This window comes from Ranitomeya variabilis, chromosome 4, assembly GCF_051348905.1.
Source record: "Ranitomeya variabilis isolate aRanVar5 chromosome 4, aRanVar5.hap1, whole genome shotgun sequence".
Lineage (NCBI taxonomy): Eukaryota > Metazoa > Chordata > Amphibia > Anura > Dendrobatidae > Ranitomeya > Ranitomeya variabilis.
Window position 1 is genome coordinate 27,137,309 of NC_135235.1, and position 25,000 is coordinate 27,162,308.

The window sequence follows — 25,000 nt, forward strand, 5'->3', positions numbered from 1 at the left end:
TGCGTCTGTTTCTTTCCAGACATTCTTACTCTTATTTTTATTGTTTCACTTTGCGCAAGAGGATGATGGGGTGACGGACCCTTTTCGGGGGAAATTGGTCCCCTTAAACACCAACAGGCGAGCACGAGTTTACTCCCCGTTCCCTTTCCTGCGACGTGGGATGCTCGGCCGTGGACATGCCCTGTGAAATCCTAGGGGAGCAAACCCTTAGGATACACAGAGGCCATCTTCCCAGAGTACTGTCCGTCCGCCCTCCCTCTGCTCCACCACTAAAAGAATAGCGGTGCTGCAAGGAGCTTCCCAGTCTCTCTCCACCTCCTCATCAAGAGGGCGCTGGATTGAGGTGGACTGCATCACCCCTCATACATCGCCTGAAGAGGAGCATCAGCAGTGAGTCTTCTGGGGTAAGGGGGGGGGGGGCTCCCGAGCACACCGCGGGCTCGGCCGCATCTTTCGGCCGGGCTCCGCTAATTTAGTCCCCGGCTTTGGATTTTGCTAGGCTGCGGTCCGCCCACAGCGCGCATCACACGCGAGGCCCCGCCCACCGCTGCAGCTCTTCTCGCACACTGCGAGATGTGCCCTCCAAGCTCTCAGCGGCCATCTTGCCACAACAGGGGGACCTCAACGCCACTTCTCCTCACCGGTCTCAGTGCGGCATCTGGACACAGGACCTGGGTACGTGCGCTGCGCCCTGACACAGCTCCCATCCTTCTGCAGGCTCCGCTTTACTCAGTGCTCCGTTTTACTAGCTGCACAGTGCTCCGTTTTACTAGCTGCACAGCCTGCACGGAGATTAACAGACAACATGTCTCTGCCTAAACACAAAAAGTCTGCAAAAGCGCATACAGTGTTCTTTACTTCTTGCACCTCCTGTCAGGCTGCGCTACCAAGCGGGCATACTGCCCCGCTCTGTAATGCTTGTGACCCTAAAAGCGCTCAGTAGCCCCCCGCCGCAAACGAGCCCGCGGTGACCAGTCCCCCTGAGTGGGCTTTGTCACTTTCGCAGTCTATGGCTTCTTTGACTAAGGCTATTGAGTCCCTCCAGGATCCAACCAGGAGCAGGAACCACTAATCTGCCTATTCAGGAGGATTCCCCTACGGTTGCGGAATCTTCAGCCGACAGGGGCTGCTCTCATTCTAAACACAAGCGGCCATCTAGGAAGCGCGTCCGTAGCTCGTCCCCCAGGCCCTCTGGTGCCTCGGCATCTGGTAGCTCCGCTTCCCGCTCTCACTCCCCAGGCACCACTTCCGACCAGGACTCTGATCCTGGGTCCGATGGGCCTCTAGATCTGGAGTCGCCAGGTTATCAGAGTACTATAGATAGTCTCATTGAGGCCGTCAACCAGTCCCTTCAGGTCAACGAGGAACCGGCGATCTCCAGTACGGATAATGCGATGTCCTTCAAAAGGACCAAAAGTACTCACAGGGTGTTTGCCAATCACCCGATGTTCCAGACCATAGTCCAGCGACATAGAGAGCGTCCAGACAAACGTTTTCAGGGCCAGAGATCTCTTGAGTCCAAATATCCTTTTTCTCCTGATCTCCAAAAACAATGGACAGAATCCCCTCCTGTGGATCCTCCTGTCTCACGTTTGTCCTCTAAAACTATCCTTTCCGTGATGGATGGATCTTCTATCAAAGATCCCATGGACCGCCTAGTTGACAGCCTCGCCCGTTCAGTCTTTGAGGCTTCAGGCTCTGCACTCTTCCCCTCTTTCGTGGCTACCTGGGTAGCCAAAGCCATGGCTTTTTGGGCAGACTCTCTGCATAAGACCTTACAGAACAGCGACCTTCCTCCTGACATAGCGGAGCTTGCAAATCAGATTTCCTTGGCTGGCGATTACTTAATAAATCCTTCCCGGGACGTGGCTAACTGCTCTGCACTTACGGCTGCTAACGCTGTGGCGATTAGGAGAGCGCTATGCCTGAGGACCTGGCGAGCGGACTCCGTATCTAAAAAGTCGCTCACGTCTCTGCCATATCTCAGTGGCCATCTTTTTGTGAAAAACTGGACAAGCTGATTTCCGATGCTACGGGGCGGATTCAGAGATTCAGACAACTGTTCCGATGACAGCCACAGGCCCGTTTTCGACCCTTTCATGGAACCTACTCATGGCATTCCTCGGCCAGTTCCCCTGGTTCGGGGCGCCGTGCCGCCAGAGACAAAAGCCCTCAGGCTTCATACAGGCCAAACCAGTCCTGGAGGGGCCGCTCCACACAATCTAGGTCCAGGGGATCCAGACCTCAATCATCATCTTCCAAATGACTCGCAATCCCGTCCGGACGACGCCAGCAAAGTAGGCGGACGCCTTCTCTTGTTTCGTCATGCCTGGCTCGCCATCGTTTACGACAAGAGGGTCAGGGATCTGGTGTCCTCTGGTTACAAAATAGATTCAGTTCCTCGGGACAAGGTCCTGGCTCTTCAACAGGGGGTCTGGAAGCTTCTTCGGCCGTCTCCCGCTCCATCCGTTTCGGCATGAGGATTCTCGGAACAGTGGTGGCTGCAATGGAAGAGATTTCCTTTTGCGCAACTACACCTCCGTCCCCTCCAGCACGCTCTTCTGGACGCATGGGATGGGAGTCCGTTTTCCCTCGACCAACTGTGTCCCCTCTCCCCTCGGGTCAGGCAGACACTCGTATATAAACCAAAAAAGACAAGGATCCCTAAAATATAACTTTTAATAGAACCAGTAAAAAACTCTATTTAACATAGTAATAAAATTTAAAAACGTGAGAAGATACATAATGTACCTAGACAACCCTAGGTCGCACTACAATGAGTACTGCCTGACAGTGGAGGTTGGCACCCTACTTTTTCTCGACAGGCGCCCCCACTCCTCGACGGCTAACCCTTTTTAATCCCTAGAAAATACCTACAATGAAGGAAAACACTGGTGAGTCCTAAAATACTGTACCTATACTGTCACCTACCTGACAGTGGAGGTAGACACCCTACTTTGCTGTGGTAGGTGCCCCCATTCAACGGCGACTACCCCTAGGGTCCCTCACTGTCCCTACAGTAACGGATAGACGAAAGATAATGTCCCACATACACCTCTGTTACCCAAAGGAAAAAAAGAAAAATAAGGAAAAAATTAATAAGAAAAAATAAACAAAAAAAACCCAAATAATGAATATAGGTTCAATTTGGTATTAGTACCCACTAAGGAGCACCATCAAGTTCAATGACCTGGACCACAGAGATCAGAAGATATATAGGTACACAAAGCGCAAAAGGTATGCGTTTGTCCAATACAGTTTGGAAAGCCGGTGTCATCGGATTTTCTCCAATCCGGTCTGGACTTGGAGCTTTCGTCGAGTTCCCTTAAAGGGCAGGTCTCGGTCTTGTCAGTCCTTTTTCAACGCAAAATCACTTCCAAACCTCAGGTCAGAACGTTCTTTCAGGGAGTCTCTCACGTGGTGCCTCCCTACAAAGCGCCTCTAGAGGCTTGGGACCTTAATATGGTCCTAGGTGTCTTGCAGCAATGTCCCTTCAAGCCGTTGCAGGACATCTCTCTACCTCTCCTTTCATGGAAAGTGGCCTTTTTCCACAGCTCAATGATCCAGATTTTGTTTCTTCTATTCTCTGGTGTCACTTTGTTTCCCAGTCATACACAGGAAGGACTAGTTGTGGGTTCTGGACAAGTTAGTTGGACACCAGAGTTGTAGTTGGCTGAAATTTACTTGGCTGCGCAGTCTGTTGAGCAGAATGATTCTTCACATCCTCCCCTGATCCCTTTAAACAGAACTTCACATTGTCCTCTTATCAATTCCACACATTCTCCTCCGATCCCTTTGCTTAGAACGATTCTTCATCTCTTCCTCTGATCATTTCCATAGAGGAGTGGTTTCTGGATCCGCTTTCACACCAGGCCCGCTCTGCTCTCCTTGATGTGACGCTCGTCATCTTCACAATGTTTGTCGGTTGTGGGATACTGACCCCCACTATAGCACCGATATCCGGGCCTTGTTCATAGCCACTTGGATCACTCAGCTCAGATGTAGAAAAAAAACTGAACAGAATGTCGGGCTGTGTTTTTGTTCCTTTTGATTGTAGTTAATATGTTAATTTTAAACTGAGTGGATCTGATGAGAATCGAATTCACCAAATTACGTAGATTTTCAGATTTTGCAGGGAAATGTAATTTGCAGCGTATTGAATGTCTCATATGAACTGGGGCCTGGACCTCAGGGCATAAACGTTTTTTTTTTTTTTTTCCGCACTTTTTTACTTCTACTACTGTCCTCCACTGCTCTCTGTCCTCAGCATTTTTTTCCGCTGCTGCACACTGAAACCCCGGCGACTTCCGACCTGGACTTTCATGACGTATGTTGCAATCTTATGACACGTACTCTTGGCCAGGGCACACCTGGGCCTAATGTGAAGATGGCCGGTGCGGAGCAGTAAGAGAAGGTGCTGATGAGCATACGGGGACTGTGGGTGGAGTACTTTTGTACTTTAGTAGGTTTGCTACTTTAAGGGGAACCTGGTGACTGATACTTATGTTTGGCACAAGGTTTATAATTAGTGATAAGCGAATGTACTCGTTGCTCGGGTTTTCCGAGCACGCTCGGGTGGTCTCTGAGTACTTATGACTGCTCAGAGATTTAGTATTCATCGCCGCAGCTGAATGATTTACAGCTGATAGACAACTTGAATACGTGGGGGATTTCCTAGCAACCAGGCAACCCCCACATGTACTCAGGCTGACTAGAAGCTGTAAATCATGCAGCTGAAACAACAAAAACTAAGTCTCCGAGCACTAACAAATCCTCGGACACCACCCGAGCATGCTCTGGAAAACCCGAGCAATGAGTATACTCGCTGATCACTATTTATAATCTCAACTAGGCCTGATTGGCTCTGAAATGCTGCAATGTTTCAGAAAAAAAACCAAACACTTTAACAGTTGGGGGGACTGAGCCGCACAGAACACTAGTCAGTCAGGTCCCCGGTGCCTTCTCCCCACCTGTGACTGACAGCCTGCATGGGTGTATTGGGAGATACCTGTCACTCATGGGGAGAAGCCGCCAGGGACCAGACTGTCTGAATGGTGTTCTGTGCAGCTCGGTCCCCAGCAGCTTTTAAAGTATAACGAGGGGTTTCTTTTAAATCTATTCTTTCCGCAAATGCATAATTTAGATTTCTCCCCACCCACACTCTCCTTCTTAAAGAATTTGGCACAAAAAAAGTCAGCAAATACCACAAATAATTCGGTTTGTCTGATTTCGGAGAACTTGTACTTTTGTTCTACGACAGAGGCGGTGGTGGAGCGGTATAGGAGCTGCGCTCTCGTACAGAACATGGGAGTCACGGACGTGGCCGACAGCCATCTAACAGTATTGGGGTTTTGTAACTGTATCATTAATTTAAATCACAAGATATGAGCAGTGATGTTTTAAACAATGACGTGATTTTTTTTTTTTTTTTTTTTAAGGAAGCAAAAAGAAGACGATGGTTCTACTCACAGCCCTGATGTCTGTATTATTCATTGCAGTCGTCCTCATCTTTGTGCTGGTTGCTGTAGTTACTGGAGGTAAGGGTACCGTCACACAGTGGCATTTTCATCGCTACGACGGCACGATTCGTGACGTTCTAGCGATATCGTTACGATCTCGCGGTGTCTGACACGCTACTGCGATCAGGGACCCTGCTGAGAATCGTACGTCGTAGCAGATTGTTTGGAACTTTCTTTCGTCGCTGGATCTCCCGCTGTCATCGCTGGATCGTTGTGTGTGACAGTGATCCAGCGATGCGTTCGCTGGTAACCAGGGTAAACATCGGGTTACTAAGCGCAGGGCCGCGCTTAGTAACCCGATGTTTACCGTGGTTACCAGCGTAAAAGTAAAAAAAAAAAAACGTACATACTCACCATCTGATGTCCGTCAGGTCCCTTGCCGTCCGCTTCCTGCTCTGACTGTCTGCCGGCCGGAAAGTGAGAGCACAGCAGTGACGTCACCGCTGCGCTCTGCTCACACTGTACGGCCGGATCTCAGTCAGAGCAGGAAGCGGACGGCAAGGGACCTGACGGACATCAGATGGTGAGTATGTACGTTTTTTTTTTTTTACTTTTACGCTGGTAACCACGGTAAACATCGGGTTACTAAGCGCGGCCCTGCGCTTAGTAACCCGATGTTTCCCCTGTTACCAGCGAACCTCGGCATCGTTGGTCGCTGGAGAGCGGTCTGTGTGACAGCTCCCCAGCGACCATACAACGACTTACCAACGATCACGGCCAGGTCGTATCACTGGTCGTGATCGTTGGTAAATCGTTATGTGAGACGGTACCCTTAGTCTCATGTCCTGATAGGAGAATCGTGACATAATGTTACACTGAGGATGGGTGGCGGGGGAGACGGCAGTGATTGTCGGGTGAGACGGCAGTGATTGTCGGAGTAGTGTGCAATCGCTGATATCTGGCCCTTTAATATTCTGCTCCCTGGTGCGTCTCTGTTCCCCATGATTTCTGGGTGTGATATACGTAGGGTTAATATGGCAGCGTGGTGGTGATAACAACCACAACCATACAATCTCCTGTGATCCAGAGATTAATTTTGCACATTTTTGAGAGGATTGCCTATCATTGCAATGAAGAGCGCTCTCGTAAGAGCAGATTTTGGAAAGGTCAATGTGTGACGTTTTTCTTTACAGGTAAAAGTCAGACCCCCGCCCTCAAAACAACACCCGTCTCCCGTGACCCCTGTGAAGACGACTGGATCTGGTACAAGAGAAAATGTTATTATTTCTCTACGGATATTAGTGAATGGGAGAAGAGCCAGGGCTTCTGTGCCTCCAGGAACGCGTCTCTCGCCATTATAGACTGGACACATGAGCTGGTAGGTACCTGTGGGATGCAGGGGGTCCGGGACCCCAAAAGTGCAACCTCACAAGCCAATGGGAATTGTGTGAAGGGAGTCCAGCTTCTATCCATAAAAGCTAATGCTTTATTTCATGATTAAAATAGATATGGCGACACTACAGTATGCCAAGGTATAAACCTGATGGGGGATAAGGGGTGCAAGGAGGTGACACCGGACGCGTTTCGAACGACTGCTATGTTCTTATACTCTGTATTTTAATTATGAAATAAAGGATTCATTTTATGGATAGAAGCTGGACTCCTTCCAGCATCTGGCAGAGATGAGACTCTGGGCTCAAGGGTGAGCAGAGATTTTTATTTTTTTTTTCTTTGCTTTTGCGGAAGAGGATTTCCATTTGGTCTACATTATTGCTTTCACGAAAAAGCTTTTTTTTTTTGTCAGAGGTTATGATGACTCAGATCGTGAGTTAATTTTATCTTTATTATTGTGTTTTATTAGTACCATTTTTGCAGACCCAACTCATTTGCTCGCTTTTTTTCTAATTTTTGTGGGAGACAAAATGGCAAAGAAAATAAAATAAAAAATTAACTTTATGCCATTAACGTTCGGTGTTGCCATAATCATACCGACCTGAAGAATCAGATCGCTTTTTTTTTTTTTTTTTGCGGGGGGGATTGTTGTTTTTTCTGCACTTTATATGGTGTCATTCTAAACTACAAATCGTCCTGGAAAAAAAAAACCAAGACCTCATAACGGCGATGGGTACAGAACAATTGGAAGAAGGGGAGGAAGTAACAATAATGTAAAATAAAATATCACGTGGTCGTGATGGTTCTGGATTGCTAGAAGTCTCTGGTTGACGATGGTTTTTGGTGTTTATTCCTCAGGACTTCATTCTCCGATTTAAAGGCTCCTCTGATCACTGGATCGGTCTAAAAAGAGAGAACGAAACTCAGCCGTGGGTCTGGACGAACGGCTCCAACTTTAATGATTTGTAAGTGCGATCACCTGTCGGTAACATTGAAACGCGTTGGATTTCTGTAATCTATTCCTTGGGAACCAGCGACACTGAGCAGACGACCCAGAGGGTCAAGTAAGAGGAAACCTCCCAAGAAATGATACCCTGCTGTCATGGACATGTGAGACGTGTCCCAGAATGATAGAAACCAGTTTGTGAGCGATCTAATGTATGTAAATAGAGAATATTATTTCTCTGGGGAACAGTTCTGCAACTTTTTTTTTTTTTCTGCTGACGAGCAGTATTTTGGAAATTTCATGCACGTACTTTTGTTTTTGTTTTCACCCATGGAAGACAATGAGACGGTGCAAAAAGCAAACCCTCAGTCAACAAGCTTTGCTGGCTTTGGTGAACCAATGTAACTTTATTAAATATGTACTGTAGACAAATCACACATAATCCACCAAAATGCTGGAAAAAAAAAATGCAGTTTTGAACCTAGCATTTTGGCTGCAGAAAAAAAATGTTGCGTGTGAACATGGCCTTGACGCCCAATTGTGGATTTTTGGACTCTCCCTCTGAATTCTCCATAGAGTAGTCAGCAGATTTATCCTGTTCCCACTGAATGGAGAAAATGTTCACATTCAAACAACCTGAAACCTTCTAGTTAAAGGGATTGTCCTTACTTGGCCATGGTCACACATGCGCTCCACCACCGCTGTGGGACGGCTTCAGGTATCCACTGCTGTTCTCCATTATCCCCCCCAGTCCTACACGGCCATTGCTCCACTTCAGAAGGGACCTCCTCTGTGGATTACTGGGGTCATCAGCGGAGGGACAGTTCTACCCCAGTTGTTTCTAGGGGGGGACGTGTAGAAATTCCTAACTCTTGTGTAACTTTCAGGAATTGATATTTGTTCACGCTTTTTTTTTTTGTAAGGTGGTGTGGTGTCTTAGCATCTTTTCTGTGGTTTGTTTTTTGTTGGCACCATATTGTGGTTTTATGTGTATAACCTAGCAGCTTAAAAGCGAATATTCCTGAATACTCATGTGACGCCCGGGAGACCGAGGTACCCAGCACCAGATCAATGAGGTCCGTCTCTTGAGGAGGATGTCACTAGTGGCTTGACCCGCTGCTGTGGCCTCAGGCGATGCACAGTGTAAGGGATATCATGAAGGAACAGACACTTACTTGGTCAGCAGCAGGTCTTCTCAGCTGTGATGACCCCGATCCTGGACCGATGGCTATTGTCCAAATGAAAGACTGAGGCGTTGAAACGTTTAACCAATTTACTTCAACAAAAAGGGATTTGCCACCAATACTGTCACCGGAGTCTGTATAAGAACCCTGAATTACTTTGACCCTGTCAGGATTTCCACCTCTTATTATGCGCAGTTTCTGTATGGCCCTGCTACTGTTTGTGAACTGGCTGCCGACCCAATCTGTCCCTTCAGTGCTCTGGTTTGACGGGCAACCTGAGTCCTTTTTGTCAGCTTACCCCCTCTGGGAGTACCGCTGAACTCTGTGTCTGTTGCTGCGTCTTACCCTGGTGAAGCTGATATCACCTCACTTCCTTCCGGTTGCTGTATTATATATAATGAATATAGCCACGGATCCGGTATCCGTCTCTGCGCCTATTCTGGGTAGAGGTTATTGCTACCCGGTTCTCACAATGTCCTTTTTCTCTATTCCTCTTTTCCTACTATCGGTATTACGGTCCTATAATCCGTCATAGGGCTGTTAGGAGCTCAGTTATACGACCTCTCACTTTCAGCTCCTCAACCCAACTGCCAATCTTTTTCTCAAACCAGAATAGATCAAGGGGAGTCTCTGGAGCTCCCCCTTCTGGCCGGAGATGGTAGTGCAGTCTTGCTATTTTAACATTTATTTGTGTCAATAACTATTTTTGTGGCAAATACCCCTAGGGGCGCCACATTCCCCCTTAGTTAAGAACAGTACTCCGGGACTGTGGGACGATAACATTTTGAAATAACAATTGATATATACAGAGTCTTAAAAATGAAAAGTTACAAAAACCACTCAAAGAAACAAAAAAAAAATGGAATTCTGTAAAAAGTCACTTCAAATAGCGTCCATTAATACAGTTCTATCCTTGAAGGCACTAGGAAGCAAAGTTCACAAAGCAGTCTTTCCGGAGCTTTGATTTAGTGTTTCCGGGCTGATAAAAAGTTCAAGAATATGCAAGAAGTTCATACAGGTAAGTCTCTGTAGGTACTGGGCTTAAACGTTACAGAACGATAACAATGACTATAATCTTATAGTTGGTAATCCGCATACCTGGCCGGTAATTGACCCTGGGTACTACGCTGGGACCTACGTAATAGCGGTGTCTTTTTATGTGGTGTACTACTGTCTACTGCGGATATAGTATCTGCCCTCGCTGCTAAAGATAATTCCACCACTAAGGGGTTGGCAAGTCCACCGTGAATGGGATCACTCTGATCAGGAATCTGTTCTTCCTGACCTGGAACCTCTTGTAGTACGGGGTCAGCCTCTTCCTGTCTTGGGACTTCTAATATTGGGTTCGGTGTTGGATAAAAGGCCACCATGGGAACCACTACTGCACCATGGTATGTTAGTAGGGTTTTGGGAAAGTCTCCTATACAGGTGTGATACATTTCCTCCTCTTTTTCCTTTACTGGTTGAACCTGTATAGGTTGAATAACTTCTGATTCTGGCTGGACAACTTCTGGCTCTTTCAACGTTTCCGGACATAATTTAAGATTGTCTCTTGACACTAGTACAGATGTTAAACCTCCGTTTTTGCTAATGAGACACATTTTAGGATTATCCATTCTTGTTGGTAAAACTGTGTAGGGTACGGCTTCCCATTGATTATCCAGTTTATTGGTTCGACGATTCCTCTTGAGTACTTGGTCACCCGGTCTTAATGGAGTTGCTAGAGCATTCTGGTTGAAAGTTCGCTCTTGTCTTTCTCTGGTTTGCTGGAGGCTTCTTTCCACACTCTCTTGCACTTGGCGATACTGCTTTTGCCGTACGACATCCCAATTGGAGTCTTGAACTTCTGCGTCTGGTTTCAGTATTCCCATTTCTAGATCGATTGGTAATTGGCCGGGTCTTGCACGCATAAGATAAGCTGGGGTGCAGTTGGTAGAGCTCACCGGGACATGATTATACAGGTCCACCAAGTCAGGCAATTTCTCTGGCCATTGATTCCTTTCCATTTCAGGTAAAGTCTTTAGTAGGTCTATCACAATATGGTTCATCTTCTCACATAAGCCGTTTGTTTGCGGATGATAGGCCGTCGTCCGGATCTTTTTGCAACCATACATATTACAGAATTCTCTGAAGATCTCTGATTCAAAGGCTGTACCCTGGTCAGTGAGAACCTGTTCCGGATATCCATGGGGTCTACAAAAGTACCTTTGGAATGCTTTGGCTGCTGTTTTTGCAGTCAGATCTTTTACAGGTACTACTACCAAGAAGCGCGAATAATGGTCCACGATGGTCAAGGCATAGACGTAACCGGACCGGCTCGGTGTCAACTTCACGTGGTCCATGGCTACCAGTTCGAGTGGTTGTTTGGTGACTATGGGCTGCAGTGGTGCTCTTTGGCTCTTTTGATCGTTCCTTCTGAGTTTGCACGGGCCACAGTTTCTACACCACTGTTCGATTGATTTTCTCATCCCGACTCAGTAAAATCTCTCTCTCAGAAGTACTTCTAGCTTTTTCCAACCAAAGTGACCAGCACCATTGTGGTAAGCCTCGAGGACCATCCTCACATCTTGTTTAGGCACGATAATCTGCAAGACCAATTCATGTGTTTTCGGATTGGTGTATCTTCTACAGAGTTTCCCTTGATACAGGAACATTTTGCCTCTCTTTCCAGAGTTGATGCGTCTCTTCTGGGGCATCCTCATCGGGATATGCACTTTGCTCAATCAATAGTTCCTTCACTATCTTCACAGCCGGATTGCTATCTTGGGTGTCAGCCCATCTATGGTGTGCTAACGGATTAAAATTCACTTCTTGTTGTTTCTGATAGGTATTTGGCTGACGATGTTTTGCCTTGGGCTGATGAAAGGCTGGTAGTTCAATTTCTTCAAGCTCCCCTGTTTCTTCTTCTACATCTCTCAAGTGTGGCATCCGGGATAGGGCATCGGCATTTCCATTCTTGCGACCTGCTCGATACTTGATCACGAAGTTGTAATTAGATAACCGGACTATCCATCGCTGTTCTAACGCACCTAATTTAGCCGTGTCTAGGTGGGTCAATGGATTGTTGTCAGTATAGACAATAAATTCTGCACCGGTCAAATAGTGTTTGAAACGTTCAGTCACAGCCCAAACTACTGCCAGTAGCTCCAATTTGAAGGAACTATAATTTTCTGAATTTCTTTCAGTAGGCCGGAGTTTTCTACTTGCAAAGGCGATGACTTTCTCCCGACCTTCTTGCTTTTGTGACAGCACCGCTCCCAGTCCCACATTACTGGCATCGGTGTAGAGGATGAAAGGTTGATGGTAATCCGGGTACGCCAGAACTTCTTCTCCGGTTAGTGCCTTCTTTAGTTGTTCAAAAGAGTCTTCTCTTTCGTCGTTCCACTGAAAAGGAGGGTTTCGGTTTGAAGGTTTCTTCGTCTGCCCTATCAAAGTATCTTGCAAGGGCGCTGCCAATTTGGTAAATCCTTTTATAAATCTACGATAGTAACCCACTAATCCCAAGAATTGCCTCACTTCTTTTGCGTTGGTAGGTCTTGGCCAATCCCTTATGGCAGTTATTTTCTCGGGATCCGGTGCTACTCCCTCCGAACTCACGATGTGCCCTAAGTATTGTACCTTTGGCTTGAGAAGGTGACATTTGGATGGTTTGATTTTCATACCATACTTGGATAAGGCTTCGAACACCTCTGCCAGGTCTGTTAAGTGCTGTTCGTAAGTCTTTGAGTAGACGATCACATCATCTAGGTACAGGAGGACGGTCTCGAAGTTCTTGTGTCCGAGGCAACATTCCATCAGTCGCTGGAAAGTACCGGATGCGTTGCAGAGTCCGAACGGCATGCGATTAAATTCGCTTAGAACCATTGGTGTGGTGAATGCCGTTTTTTCTTTATCTCTCTCAGCCACAGGGACTTGCCAATACCCGCTTGTTAAGTCTAAGGTGGAAAAATAATTAGCAGATTTCAAAGCAGTCAAGGACTCTTCTATCCTAGGCAAGGGATAGGCGTCTTTATGGGTGATGTTATTAATCCGCCGGTAGTCTACGCACATTCTCATGGTTCCGTCCTTTTTTTTGACAATCACCAGAGGGGCCGCCCAAGGGCTACAACTATCTCTTATTACCCCGGCCTGTTTCATCTCTCTCAGCATGTCCTTCGCGCATTGATAGTGAGCGGGCGGTATGGGCCTATATCTTTCTTTTATCGGGGGATGGTCACCGGTGGGGATTGTATGTTCCACCCCCTTCTATCCGTCCGAAGTCCAATGGGTGTTTACTGAAGACCTGTTCATATTCCGTCACTAGTCTATGCACCCCTTGTCTTTGATGGGTAGGTGTTGAATCTACACCCACATCTAGTTGTTGGCACCAATCCTCCGATTCTCCATCTGAGCCGTTATTTTCCACCTGACAGGTCGATTCTAAAGGCTCAACGGTTGTGATGGCATTGTTGTCAACAGTATATAACTTTGCCACTGTAGCATACCTTGGCAAAGTGACCTCTTCCTCTCCACAGTTCAAAAGTCGTACCGGCACCCGTCCCCGGTGTACCTCGACCACCCCTCGTGCCGTGAGTATAGTGGGTCTGCTGTCGGTGTATGATGGTTCTATTAAGGCTTGATAGTCTCGTCCTTTAGTACCAATGGCCGCTCTACACCATACCAGCATTTCTGTTTTTGGTGGGATTACAATAGACGTTGGATCACTCACCCTCACACTGCCGATTTCTCCACCTGCAACTTCTATCTGTTGCCTTAACATTAATACTTTTATTTCCCTCCTGAGAACTCTCTGCTGGCAGGATCGGGCAGTTTCAGCAATTTGTTGTAAGACAGAAATAACTTCGGAAAAGCAGTTCTCTAACACATTCATTCCTATCAATACAGTTGGTTCACAGTTCTGCCGGTCAACATCAACGACAATTATACCCTGTTTCTTCAATTCTGCTTTACCAATCTTTATGGTCATCTCCCTGAATCCTAGTTTCGGTACCAACTTACCATTACTGGCCCATATATTTAGTTCAACATCAGAGGGTCCTTTATCAATATCTACCTCAGCCCAGTACCTCTTATAAAGGATATATGGTATAGATGAAATCTGGGAACCTGTATCCAGCAAAGCGTTGAGGGGAATTCTGTCCAGCACGATAGGGATGATGGGTCGTCCTCCGATGTACCTGTCGTGCCAGGGTGTTGGGCCTTGAAAATTCATTCCTGCGAAGCGGCCCGCATTCCCAGGGGATTCCCGTTTAAATCACAATTTCGTGCAAAGTGGCCTGGCTGCTGGCAACGGTGGCAAATGGGCTGTCCATCCGGTTGGTAGCGGTCACGGGGCCGTCCTCTCCATGTCGGGTATCTCCGGGACCTCATCCATGGAACATCCTCTCTACGGTTTACCAACTCCATCTTGGGTTCTCTCATCTCCTGCATGGTTTTAGCCATTGAAGCAACAACATCAGTTAAAGAGTCAAGCTTTTGCTGAAGAGCCTCATTAGTAATGGGCCCCAGGGACTTCGCACTGACACCGGACGTAGCTGATGTCACTGGCATTCCCCGTTGCTGAAGTGCATCTGCCATGGGTTGTGTGAGATCCTGATCCCGAGGTGCCTCTGCCAGCTGGAGACGTATAGCGCTCTCCTTTAATTGGGCAAATGTCAATTCAGGGTTCTTAAAAACAAGCATGCTCACATGCCCCCGGTGAGAAGGGGTGTAGAGACCCTCGATAAATCGATCTTTTAGCAGTTTATCGGCTCCTGTGTTAAAAATGGGTTCAGCCAGTATAAGTGATTTAAGGGCTTCCTGCAGGTTTAAGGCAAAATCTCTCACGCCCTCATTAGCTTTTTGTTTGCAATTAAAGAATCGTACTTTAGCTTTGCTGCTGGCAGTGGTTTCAAATGTAGCTTTTAATCCAGCAAATATGCGTTCAACAGTACCTTTTAGATCAGTTGTCCATGCCGTGACTTCTCGCTTAGCATGGCCACTTAACTGCATCATCAGGAGACTAACACGCTGAGCTTCACCCACGGGGAACATATCAAAATGAGCCAGCATCTTTTCCCTGAAACCGTCAAGGGTATTAGGTTAACCTTCATACATTGGAAGCCACGGGCCACCCGGGGTATATGGCATCAACACCGGCATGATGGGCGCCACTCCTTGCACTGCTGCACTGCCAGGCTCTCTATTGACACTCTGTCTTTCAGCTGCATTAGCGTCGTCGGGTGCTGCGGCGTCTCCGTGCTGCGACATACTGTACTCCCTTAGTTAATCCAGGCCCCTCCGGTCCCAGCTTCCGTCTAGATAATGTAGATTCGTTCCTCTGTGCAGCAGGATGACAATGACATGCCCCCTGCTGCCTCTAACTGCCGCACGCTCTGTGATGGTGGATTTTGAAGTTTTTCAGTTAGACTGGGGCTTGGGTAATGACGAAGCTCGATTAACAGTTTTGTGCCTAACGGTTATGAGATGATTACTTCAGGGGATGGCAGCCATTTTTACCCCATTATAACCAATGGAGAAAAGTCACTTTCAATAGTTTTCAATGGGGAACGGGATTTTCTTTAACAAAGTCAATTTCCAAGATTTTTCATCCAAATTTTCACAGTTTCAGACTCCAATTACGGCACACAATACCCGGTGTACGGGCTGGCTCTATCCTGTTCGTGACGCCAGTTGTGACGCCCGGGAGACCGAGGTACCCAGCACCAGATCAATGAAGTCCGTCTCTTAAGGGGGATGTCACTAGTGGCTTGACCCGCTGCTGTGGCCTCAGGCGATGCACAGTGTAAGGGATATCATGAAGGAACAGACACTTACTTGGTCAGCAGCAGGTCTTCTCAGCTGTGATGGCCCCGATCCTGGACCGATGGCTATTGTCCAAATGAAAGACTGAGGCGTTGAAACGTTTAACCAATTTACTTCAACAAAAAGGGATTTGCCACCAATACTGTCACCGGAGTCTGTATAAGAACCCTGAATTACTTTGACCCTGTCAGGATTTCCACCTCTTATTATGCGCAGTTTCTGTATGGTCCTGCTGCTGTATGTGAACTGGCTGCCGACCCAATCTGTCTCTTCTGTGCTCTGGTTCGCCGGACAACCCGAGTCTTTTTTTTTGTCGGCTTACCCCCTCTGGGAGTACTGCTGAACTCTGTGTCTGTTGCTGCGTCTTACCCTGGTGAAGCCGATATCACCTCACTTCCTTCCGGTTGCTGTATTATATATAATGAATATAGCCACGGATCCGGTATCCGTCTCTGCGCCTATTCTGGGTAGAGGTTATTACTACCCGGTTCTCACAATGTCCTTTTTCTCTATTCCTCTTTTCCTACTATCGGTATTACGGACCTATAATCCGTCATAGGGCTGTTAGGAGCTCAGTTATACGACCTCACACTTTCAGCTCCTCAACCCAACTGCCAATCTTTTTCTCAAACCAGAATAGATCAAGGGGAATCTCTGGAGCTCCCCCTTCTGGCCGGAGATGGTAGTGCAGTCTTGCTATTTTAACATTTGTATTTTGTGTCAATAACTATTTCTTTCTCGCTTCATTGGGGGACACAAGTAACCATAGGTAACCATGTATGCTGCGGTCACTAGGAGGCTGACACTATGCAAATACAGAAGTAACTCCTCCCCGGCAGTATACACCCTCCGACAGGCACCAGGCAACTCAGTTTTTGCTTAGTGTCTGTAGGAGGCGGAGCTGGATCTAACACCAGATCCGCATTTCTTTTACAGGGATTTGTTTGTTTTTAATCATTTCCCCTTTCTTTTTCAGATACTTTCTTCAGGGTAACAGGGTGCAGTTTTCTCACCCTGTCTTCCCCACTTTGAGCGACCGAGAGAGCAGTGTGGTATCACCCACATCGCACCCTCTCGGACCCGCTGGGCAGGACTTTGTCCCCTGTCACCCATTCGGGTGTTCAGGGTGACCCTTTCTTCGGTGGCCAGTCCTGCCCGTTTCCCCTCCTCATCCCTCTCCTCGGAGCGGGCTGAGAGGAAGACGGCGGTCACATCCAGTGACCCTCTCCCCCTGTTCAGGGGTCGACGCCGTCTTCTGCGCCGGAGAGTCGTGGCGCGGGAAGGAGGACTACTTCCAGGACCCTCTATCTACCAGGGATCCTGATGATTCCTCATCTGCAGGTAGGGAATCTTCAATCAACAAAATCCCCCCCCCTCCCCCACCAATACCCTGCCCAGCGGCGATCTCCTCTTACCATAGGGGAGCATCTGACAGGGAAGTGGGCTGCATATTCGGGCGTTGAGACCACGTAGGAATGGGAGCAGGAAGGCTGGCATCTTTTCCCCCTCCTTATTCAAACTTGCAGGCTCGTTCACCCGCCATTTCTCTCTGCCTCATGTTTTTGCTTTCTTAGCGCTTGAGCGCCCTCTGGTGGTGGCCGGAATTACTGCGGCCGGGATGTGCAGCGTCTCCCTGCTTTTCCCTTTCTTGCCGCTTGAGCGCCCTCTTGTGGCGGTCGACTGTATAGCGGCCGGATTGCTTTCAGTTTTACAGGGGGCGTTCCTTTCTTTCCCCCCTTCGGTCCTGTGCACGCCCACAGCGTCGCACTTTCTCCGCGCTCTTTTCTCCTGCTTCCTGCTCCCTGTCAGCGTGGGACACAGGATTTCTCGGGGGAACACAGGCACCTGCGGTTACCGCTGTCTTTCACCAGGCTCAGCGCTACCTTCTACTCTACCTGGCAGTATTCTCTGGGGACAAGGTAATATCCACCTATGTCCGACCCCACCCCGGCCTTTGCCCCTACGGCCATCCATTACGCCTGCGCTCACTGTAAGAAAAAGTGGGTTTCAGGTCAGCCATCTCCTTTCTGCCCGTCCTGCGTTCCTCCCACCATGTCAGCTCCCCTGGAAGCTTCAGGGTCCCGGGATGAGTGCACCCCCCCCTCCCCCGGAGTGGGCTGTTGCTATGTCTCAATCTGTGTCCGACCTGACTAAGGTTTCTCAGTCCCTGGTCCAGGCACTTGAACGCATCCCGCTTCTCTCTAATGCCACCAGTGCCACGAACGCCTCTCACGGCGATTCGCCCGTACCTGTCCTAGACTCTCACAGAGGCAGACCGGACAAAAGAGACAGAAAACGGACTTTATCTAGATCCTTCTCCAGTTCACCGGACCACATCGGGATTCCCCTATCTGCCCGTTCCCCTTCCTCACAGGCGGACCTCGGGTCTGACGTAACTTCTCAGTCGGAATCTGACTCGGATGCAGATCAGACTTCCGGAACACAAGACATAGTTGATAGCCTTATTTCAGCTATCGTTCAGACGCTTGATCTTAAGGAGGATGAGGCAAGCTCTCAGGACGTCTCCGTTGCTTTTAAACGGATTAAACGTCCCTCTAGGGTTTTCCCTAATCACAAGGAGTTTGACAACACTACCGCCACTCACTGGGAAAACCCTGGCAAGCGTTTCCCAGGCAGGAAACTGCTTGATGTGTTATACCCTTTTCACTCCGACCTGGTCTCCAAGTGGTCCGAGTCTCCTAAGGTCGACCCGCCTGTGTCCAGGCTATCCTCACAGACAGTTCTGTCTATTCCGGACGCGGCTTCCCTTAAGGACCCCTCGGACAGACAAATCGAGGCGCTAGCAAAATCAGCATTTGAGGCCTCCGGAGCCTCCCTTTGCCCTAGTTTCGCCTCATCATGGGTAGCCAAGGCTGTATCAGCCTGGGCCAAGACCCTGCGCAGGGGCATTTCGGCCTCTGCTCCTGCTGAAGAACTGTCTGAATTAGCGGATCAGATTTCACTGGCAGGAAAATACCTGATGAATGCCTCCCTTGATGCAGCGGCCTGCTCTACCAGGGCTAATGGCAACATTGTCGCCATTCGCCGGATTCTTTGGTTAAAGGCGTGGAACGCTGATCCCGCATCTAAGAAATCGCTCACTGGCAGGGTGGATTGATTTAAATCACGCCGATTTAAATCATGATTTAAATCACAAGATTTTTTTCTATTTAAATCGGATCGATTTAAATCATGATTTTAATCATGATTTAAATCACTGATTTAAATCAAAAGGTTTTTTTTAATATAAATCACGATTAAAATGAGAAGTGAGAGCAGTGCGCATGTGCGCCCATAGTTACACGGACGAAACTAGGGGCAACGATCTAACGCCAGGGTGAGGGGGGGACCCCAAAGTAAGTAAAAATCTTTTTTGTTTTACTATATGGCAATAGGTAGGTGTTTAAAAGCAGCATGTCTTAATTGTATAAACTATTAATAGCCTCCACATTTTGTTCATACTGCCCCTTTAATTCCACACTTCTAGCTTGGTTTCACTTTTGGTTTAGTTTCTTTTTCCATTCAGTTGACATGCCCAAACTTGTTGGATAGTCAGCATCCTACAGAAACCTCTGGAAGAGCATGGCATTGTGAATGTTACACATATACAGCCTTTATTCTACTGAGTTAAACAACTCAGCTTTATCTCATGATGGAAGAACCTTTGGATGGTAAAATATTTTCCTCAAAAAGCAGTTTATTGAAAAAAATCCGATTTAAATCAAAAAAATCCGATTTTTTTTTGATTTTTTTAAAAAAAACATTGATTTTTATCCACCCTGCTCACTGGTCTGCCCTTCCAGGGCTCCAGACTCTTCGGCTCGCAGCTAGATCAAATGATCTCGGACGCTACTAGCGGTAAGAGTACCTCCTTACCCCAGTCCAAGCCTAAACGTCCCTTCAACAGGAGGGGTCCCCAGTCCTTTCGTCCCTTTCGGTCTTTTGCCTCTTCGGGAAACCCCGTCCAGGACCGTTCCTCCTCACAAGGGGACCGAAGAAAACCTTCTTTCAGGCCTCCGCCACGCTGGAGAGCCAAGAGCCACCCCGCAAAACCATCGGGATCTCGGGGCCGCAGGTTTTCTAATAAATGACGGGTCGCCCCCACCTGGAACTCCTTCCAGGGTGGGAGGCCGCCTTCTTCTATTCTCAGAGGTTTGGCTTTCAGTAGTCGACGACGCCTGGGTCAGGGAGATCGTCACGTCAGGTTACAAAATAGAGTTTTCTTCGCCCCCAGGAAGACGTTTCATGCTCTCTCGTCCTCCCAAACAGCCCTCTCATCTTCCAGGGCTTCTCCAGGCCGTCGATTCGCTCCTCGCCTCGGGAGTCGTAGTGCCGGTGCCTTTTCGCCAGCGGTTTTCCGGGTTTTATTCAAACCTGTTCGTGGTTCCAAAAAAGGACGGCTCTCCGTCCGATTCTGGATCTCAAACGATTGAACCGCCACCTTCGGATTCAACACTTCAAAATGGAATCTCTGCGCTCGGTGATCGCGTCCATGGAGCCGGGAGAGTTTCTGTGCTCAGTGGACATTCGGGATGCGTACCTTCACATTCCTATTTGCGTGCAGCATCAGAGGTTCCTCCGATTCGTGATCAGGGAGCATCATTACCAGTTCACTGCCCTCCCCTTCGGGCTGGCATCTGCTCCCAGGTTCTTTACGAAGGTCATGGCAGCTGTCATGGCCATCCTGCGTTCAAAAGGGATTCTGGTAATCCCATACCTCGACGACCTATTGATCAAGGGCTCATCCCAGGGGGATTGCAGCCAGAGCCTCCATCTTACTCTGGACACCTTAGTTCGCCTAGGCTGGTTGATCAACTACCAGAAGTCTTCCTTGATTCCAACCCAGCGGCTGGAGTTCCTAGGCATGGAATTCGATACCTTTCGGGCTCAGGTCCTCCTTCCCAAGGAGAAGTTTCTTTCTTTTCGTCGGGGTGTCAGAGCGCTAAAGGGTCCGAGTCCTCTGTCCCTTCGTCTAGCCATGGGAGTTCTGGGGAGAATGGTCGCTTCTATGGAAGCGGTCCCCTATGCTCAGTTCCACTCTCGTCCCCTCCAGCTGGCTCTTCTGTCTGCCTGTCTGGGACAGGAACCCGCTTTCCCTGGACCGTCCGTTTCGCCTCTCCCCCAGGGCAAGACAGTCTCTCTCTTGGTGGACGCTGTCCACCTCCATTCTGCGCGGGAGGTCATTTTTACCCCCCCCCACTATCAGGTGATTACCACCGACGCCAGTCTCCAAGGTTGGGGAGCGGTCTTTCTCCACCTCACAGCCCAGGGCCGCTGGACTGCTCAAGAGGCGTGCCTCTCGATCAACCTCTTGGAAATCAGAGCCATCTTCCTAGCCCTCATCCGCTGGGAGTCTCTCCTTTCGGGAAAGCCGGTCCGCATTCAGTCGGACAACGCCACGGCCGTGGCATACATAAATCACCAAGGGGGGACTCGCAGCAGTCAAGTCATGGCGGAAGTAGCAAAAATTTTCCGCTGGGCGGAGGGTCATGGTTCCCTCTGTCAGCCGTCCACATCCCAGGGGTGGACAATTGGGAGGCCGACTTTCTAAGTCGCCAGGGCATCGTGGCGGGCGAGTGGTCTCTTCTTCCAGCAATCTTCAGCCAGATTTGCCAGCGGTGGGGCGTTCCGGACGTCGACTTGATGGCCTCCTGGGCAAACCACAAAGTTCCCCAGTACGTCTCCAGGTCTCGGGACCCGATGGCCGTCGGATGCGACGCTCTCGTGATCTCTTGGGCCCAGTTCCGGATGCCCTATCTGTTCCCGCCTCTCCCTCTGATCCCAAGGGTCGTAAAGAAGATCAAGTCGGAAGGGGTCCCCGTACTCTTGGTAGCTCCAGATTGTCCTCGCAGAGCCTGGTACGCAGAGCTGATAAACTTGTTATCGGATGTTCCGTGGAGACTTCCGGATCTTCCGGACCTTCTTTCACAGGGGCCTCTCTCCCACCCGAATTCTCGGTCGCTGAATTTAACGGTATGGCCGTTGAGGCCGCGGTCCTGAAGAACGCGGATTTTTCTCATAGCGTCATCCAGACTATGATAAGAGCGAGAAAACCGGCCTCATCGCGTGTCTACCACAGATGTTGGAAGGCCTTTTTCCGGTGGTGTCAGGATAACAATCTGTTTCCTATGACCTTTTCCCTTCCTTCCCTTCTCAGCTTTCTTCAAACGGGCCTAGATTCGGGTCTTTCCCTTAGCACCTTGAAGGGTCAGATCTCCGCTCTATCAATTCTTTTTCAAAGAGACCTGGCTTCCCTGCCTCAGGTGAGGACCTTCATCCAGGGGATCGCTCATATAGCTCCCCCTTACCGGTCTCCTGTTGAGCCTTGGGATCTCAACCTCGTCTTAGATGCCCTGCAGCGGCCGCCCTTTGAACCGCTTCAGGATGTTTCCTTCTCGCTTCTATCCTGGAAGGTAGCCTTTTTGATCGCCATCACCTCCATTAGAAGGGTTTCAAAGCTGGCGGCTTTATCCTGTCGTTCTCCCTTTCTGGTCCTGCATCAAGACAAGGTGGTTCTTCGTCCGGTTCCTTCCTTCTTACCGAAAGTTGTCTCATCTTTTCATATCAACGAGGACATTGTCCTCCCGTCCTTTTGCCCTTCTCCGGTTCATCCATTGGAGAAATCCCTTCACAAGCTGGATGTGGTCAGGGCTATCCGGATTTACATCGCCAGAACTGCCTCTTTTCGTCAGGCCGATCCTCTGTTCGTCGTCTCGGATGGGCGTCGAAAGGGTCTTCCTGCCTCCAAGTCCACGATTGCTCGTTGGATCCGTTCGGCGGTTTTGGAGGCATACCGCGTCCAAGACAAACAACCTCCTTCGGGGGTGAAGGCTCACTCTACCCGGGCAGCGGGAGCTTCCTGGGCAGTTCGTCACCAAGCTTCGGCCTCGCAGGTTTGCAAGGCCGCTACGTGGTCTTCCATGCACACCTTTGTCAAATTCTACGGGGTGCATACTCAGGCTTCCGCGGACGCGAGCCTGGGTAGGAGGATACTGCAGGCGGCGGTTTCTCACCGGCCAACCTGACTCCTCTTTTTTCTGCAGAATACCCGCCCTAGGGACTGCTTTTGGACGTCCCATGGTTACCTGTGTCCCCCAATGAAGCGAGAAAGAAAGAGGGATTTTTGGTTCTTACCGTAAAATCTTTCTTGGAGCCTTCATTGGGGGACACAGCACCCTCCCTTGAAGTTGTACCGTGTTGGCTAACGTGCCGTTGTTGTGGGTTGGTACATAGGTTGAGTTTTATATTACCTGTTCCTACCACTGCTTTTGCACCAACTGAGTTGCCTGGTGCCTGTCGGAGGGTGTATACTGCCAGGGAGGAGTTACTTCTTCTTTATTTGCATAGTGTCAGCCTCCTAGTGACAGCAGCATACATGGTTACCTATGGTTACCTGTGTCCCCCAATGAAGGCTCCAAGAAAGAGATTTTACGGTAAGAACCAAAAATCCCTCTTTTTTTTTTTTGTTTGTGGCAAATACCCCTAGGGGCGCCACACTCAGTTCTACATATCTTTTGAAACCTGAAGCAGTAAAAGTAGTTCTAAAGATGGAACATTTGCTCCTTTTTGGCACTTTTTTTTTTGGCCAGTTGAGTGCCTTAGATATATATTATGTGCACTTACGCTGAGGGGATGAACGGATTTGTGAACTTTTACATTCTCACACTTTTTTTTTTTTATTTTCTCCCTTCAGGTTCTCGATCGTTGGCTATTCGAGCTGTGTGCTGGTGAACAGCGGCCGCATCTCCAGCGCTTCATGCTACTCGGACAAACACTGGATCTGTAACAAACCGGACGCTCAGACCACGAATCCTCATTTTTAATAGGAGGCGTTATGAGACGGAGTGCACAGATATATGCAGATGCCTTCATGCCTCCTCTATATGCCGGAAGATGGCGGCTAGTGGGCTGCTCTGCACTGACGAGTCCCAAAAAGGATGAAATATTTGTGCGACGGAAGTCGCAGGTTATCAGCGTGGATCGCGACTTGCATCTTTGTCTACGGAGTTGTGTTCTGCAAATCAGTTTGCAACTTTGAATTTCCATCCTGTTTGGGAAAGTTTTTGCAAACTGATTGATTTACCCATTTCACCCGGATGTGTCAGGGTAATCTGGGCGATGTGATCACTGGTGTTTTGCCGTAAAGGTAAACTGCTGGATAATGGTCAGAGGGCAAGATGGCTGTCATGTCCAATCCCTCACCCGGATGTATTGGTAGGTGGCTCGTTAGGCTGACCGCCATTTAAAAAAAAAAAAAAGTCATGAGAAGATAAGTTATACGATGGATTTATAAAATGCCTCTTTTTTTTATTGGAATTATTCCATAAGTAAAGTGATATTTTAAAAATCCACTTATAACTTGTCAGTCTCCTAACAATCTTATGTTCTAGAAATATCCTAGAGGCGAGGCATGAAGGCGTCTGCATATAAACATCAGCATCTGTCCATGTAAAGGACTTGGCTGGTCCATTGTGAGATGATATTGTACATTTTTATTGTCTGCACTGAAGTATACAGAGCACACACGTATACACTGAAATTCCTTTAATCCGGCATCTATGGTATAGAATGGGAGATTCCTTAGTATACCAAAGTTCTTCATTATTATAAGATGGATTTATATGCTGAACAAACTGCTTCTTTATGCGGAATCGAATGTCTTTTGTCACCTCTGTGGCCGGGCTCTCTGTCTCGGGAAGGATTGTGTTCCATGCTAGGGAGCAGAATGTGAACGTCTGTCTCGGGAAGGACTGTGCTCTGTGCTGGGCAGCAGAATGTGACGTCTGTCTCGGGAAGGACTGCTCTGTGCTGGGCAGCAGAATGTGACGTCTGTCTCGGGAAGGACTGCTCTGTGCTGGGCAGCAGAATGTGACGTCTGTCTTGGGAAGGATTGTGTTTTACCTGCTGGGCAGCAGAAAGTCCTTCCTGAGACAGGCGGTACAGTGTTTTACCTGCTGGGCAACAGAATGTGAGCAGCAGAGGTGTGTTGTTTATAAAAGCATACCTGGTTGCTCAAATATCTTTTGACTTTTAGCATTTTCACCCCAGTTTCGGCCAGCTCTGCCTAAGGTGAGCTGTCGTATGTTAAGCCACAAATCTTACTCCAGTGCCAGATTTTTTTTATTCCTTTTTTTTAAAGAAATCTGTTGCCTTTGACTTCAACACCCCCCCCATCCCCCTCATCAAGACCAACTTTAAAAAAAAATTGTGAACTG

General features: G+C 48.4%; 1 protein-coding gene across 1 annotated transcript in view; it reads left to right on the plus strand.

Annotated features, from left to right (window-relative positions):
• The window catches only part of LOC143769569 (C-type lectin domain family 2 member B-like), a 37,937-nt gene extending 13,932 nt beyond the window's left edge, over window positions 1–24,005 (plus strand). Inside the window, exons 3-6 of the mRNA XM_077258250.1 lie at window positions 5,439–5,537; window positions 6,653–6,837; window positions 7,710–7,816; window positions 23,479–24,005. Coding sequence (XP_077114365.1) covers window positions 5,439–5,537; window positions 6,653–6,837; window positions 7,710–7,816; window positions 23,479–23,608 — 521 coding nt within the window. The 3' untranslated portion in view covers window positions 23,609–24,005. The remainder of the gene's footprint in view (window positions 1–5,438; window positions 5,538–6,652; window positions 6,838–7,709; window positions 7,817–23,478) is intronic.
• Window positions 24,006–25,000: the final 995 nt, after the last annotated feature.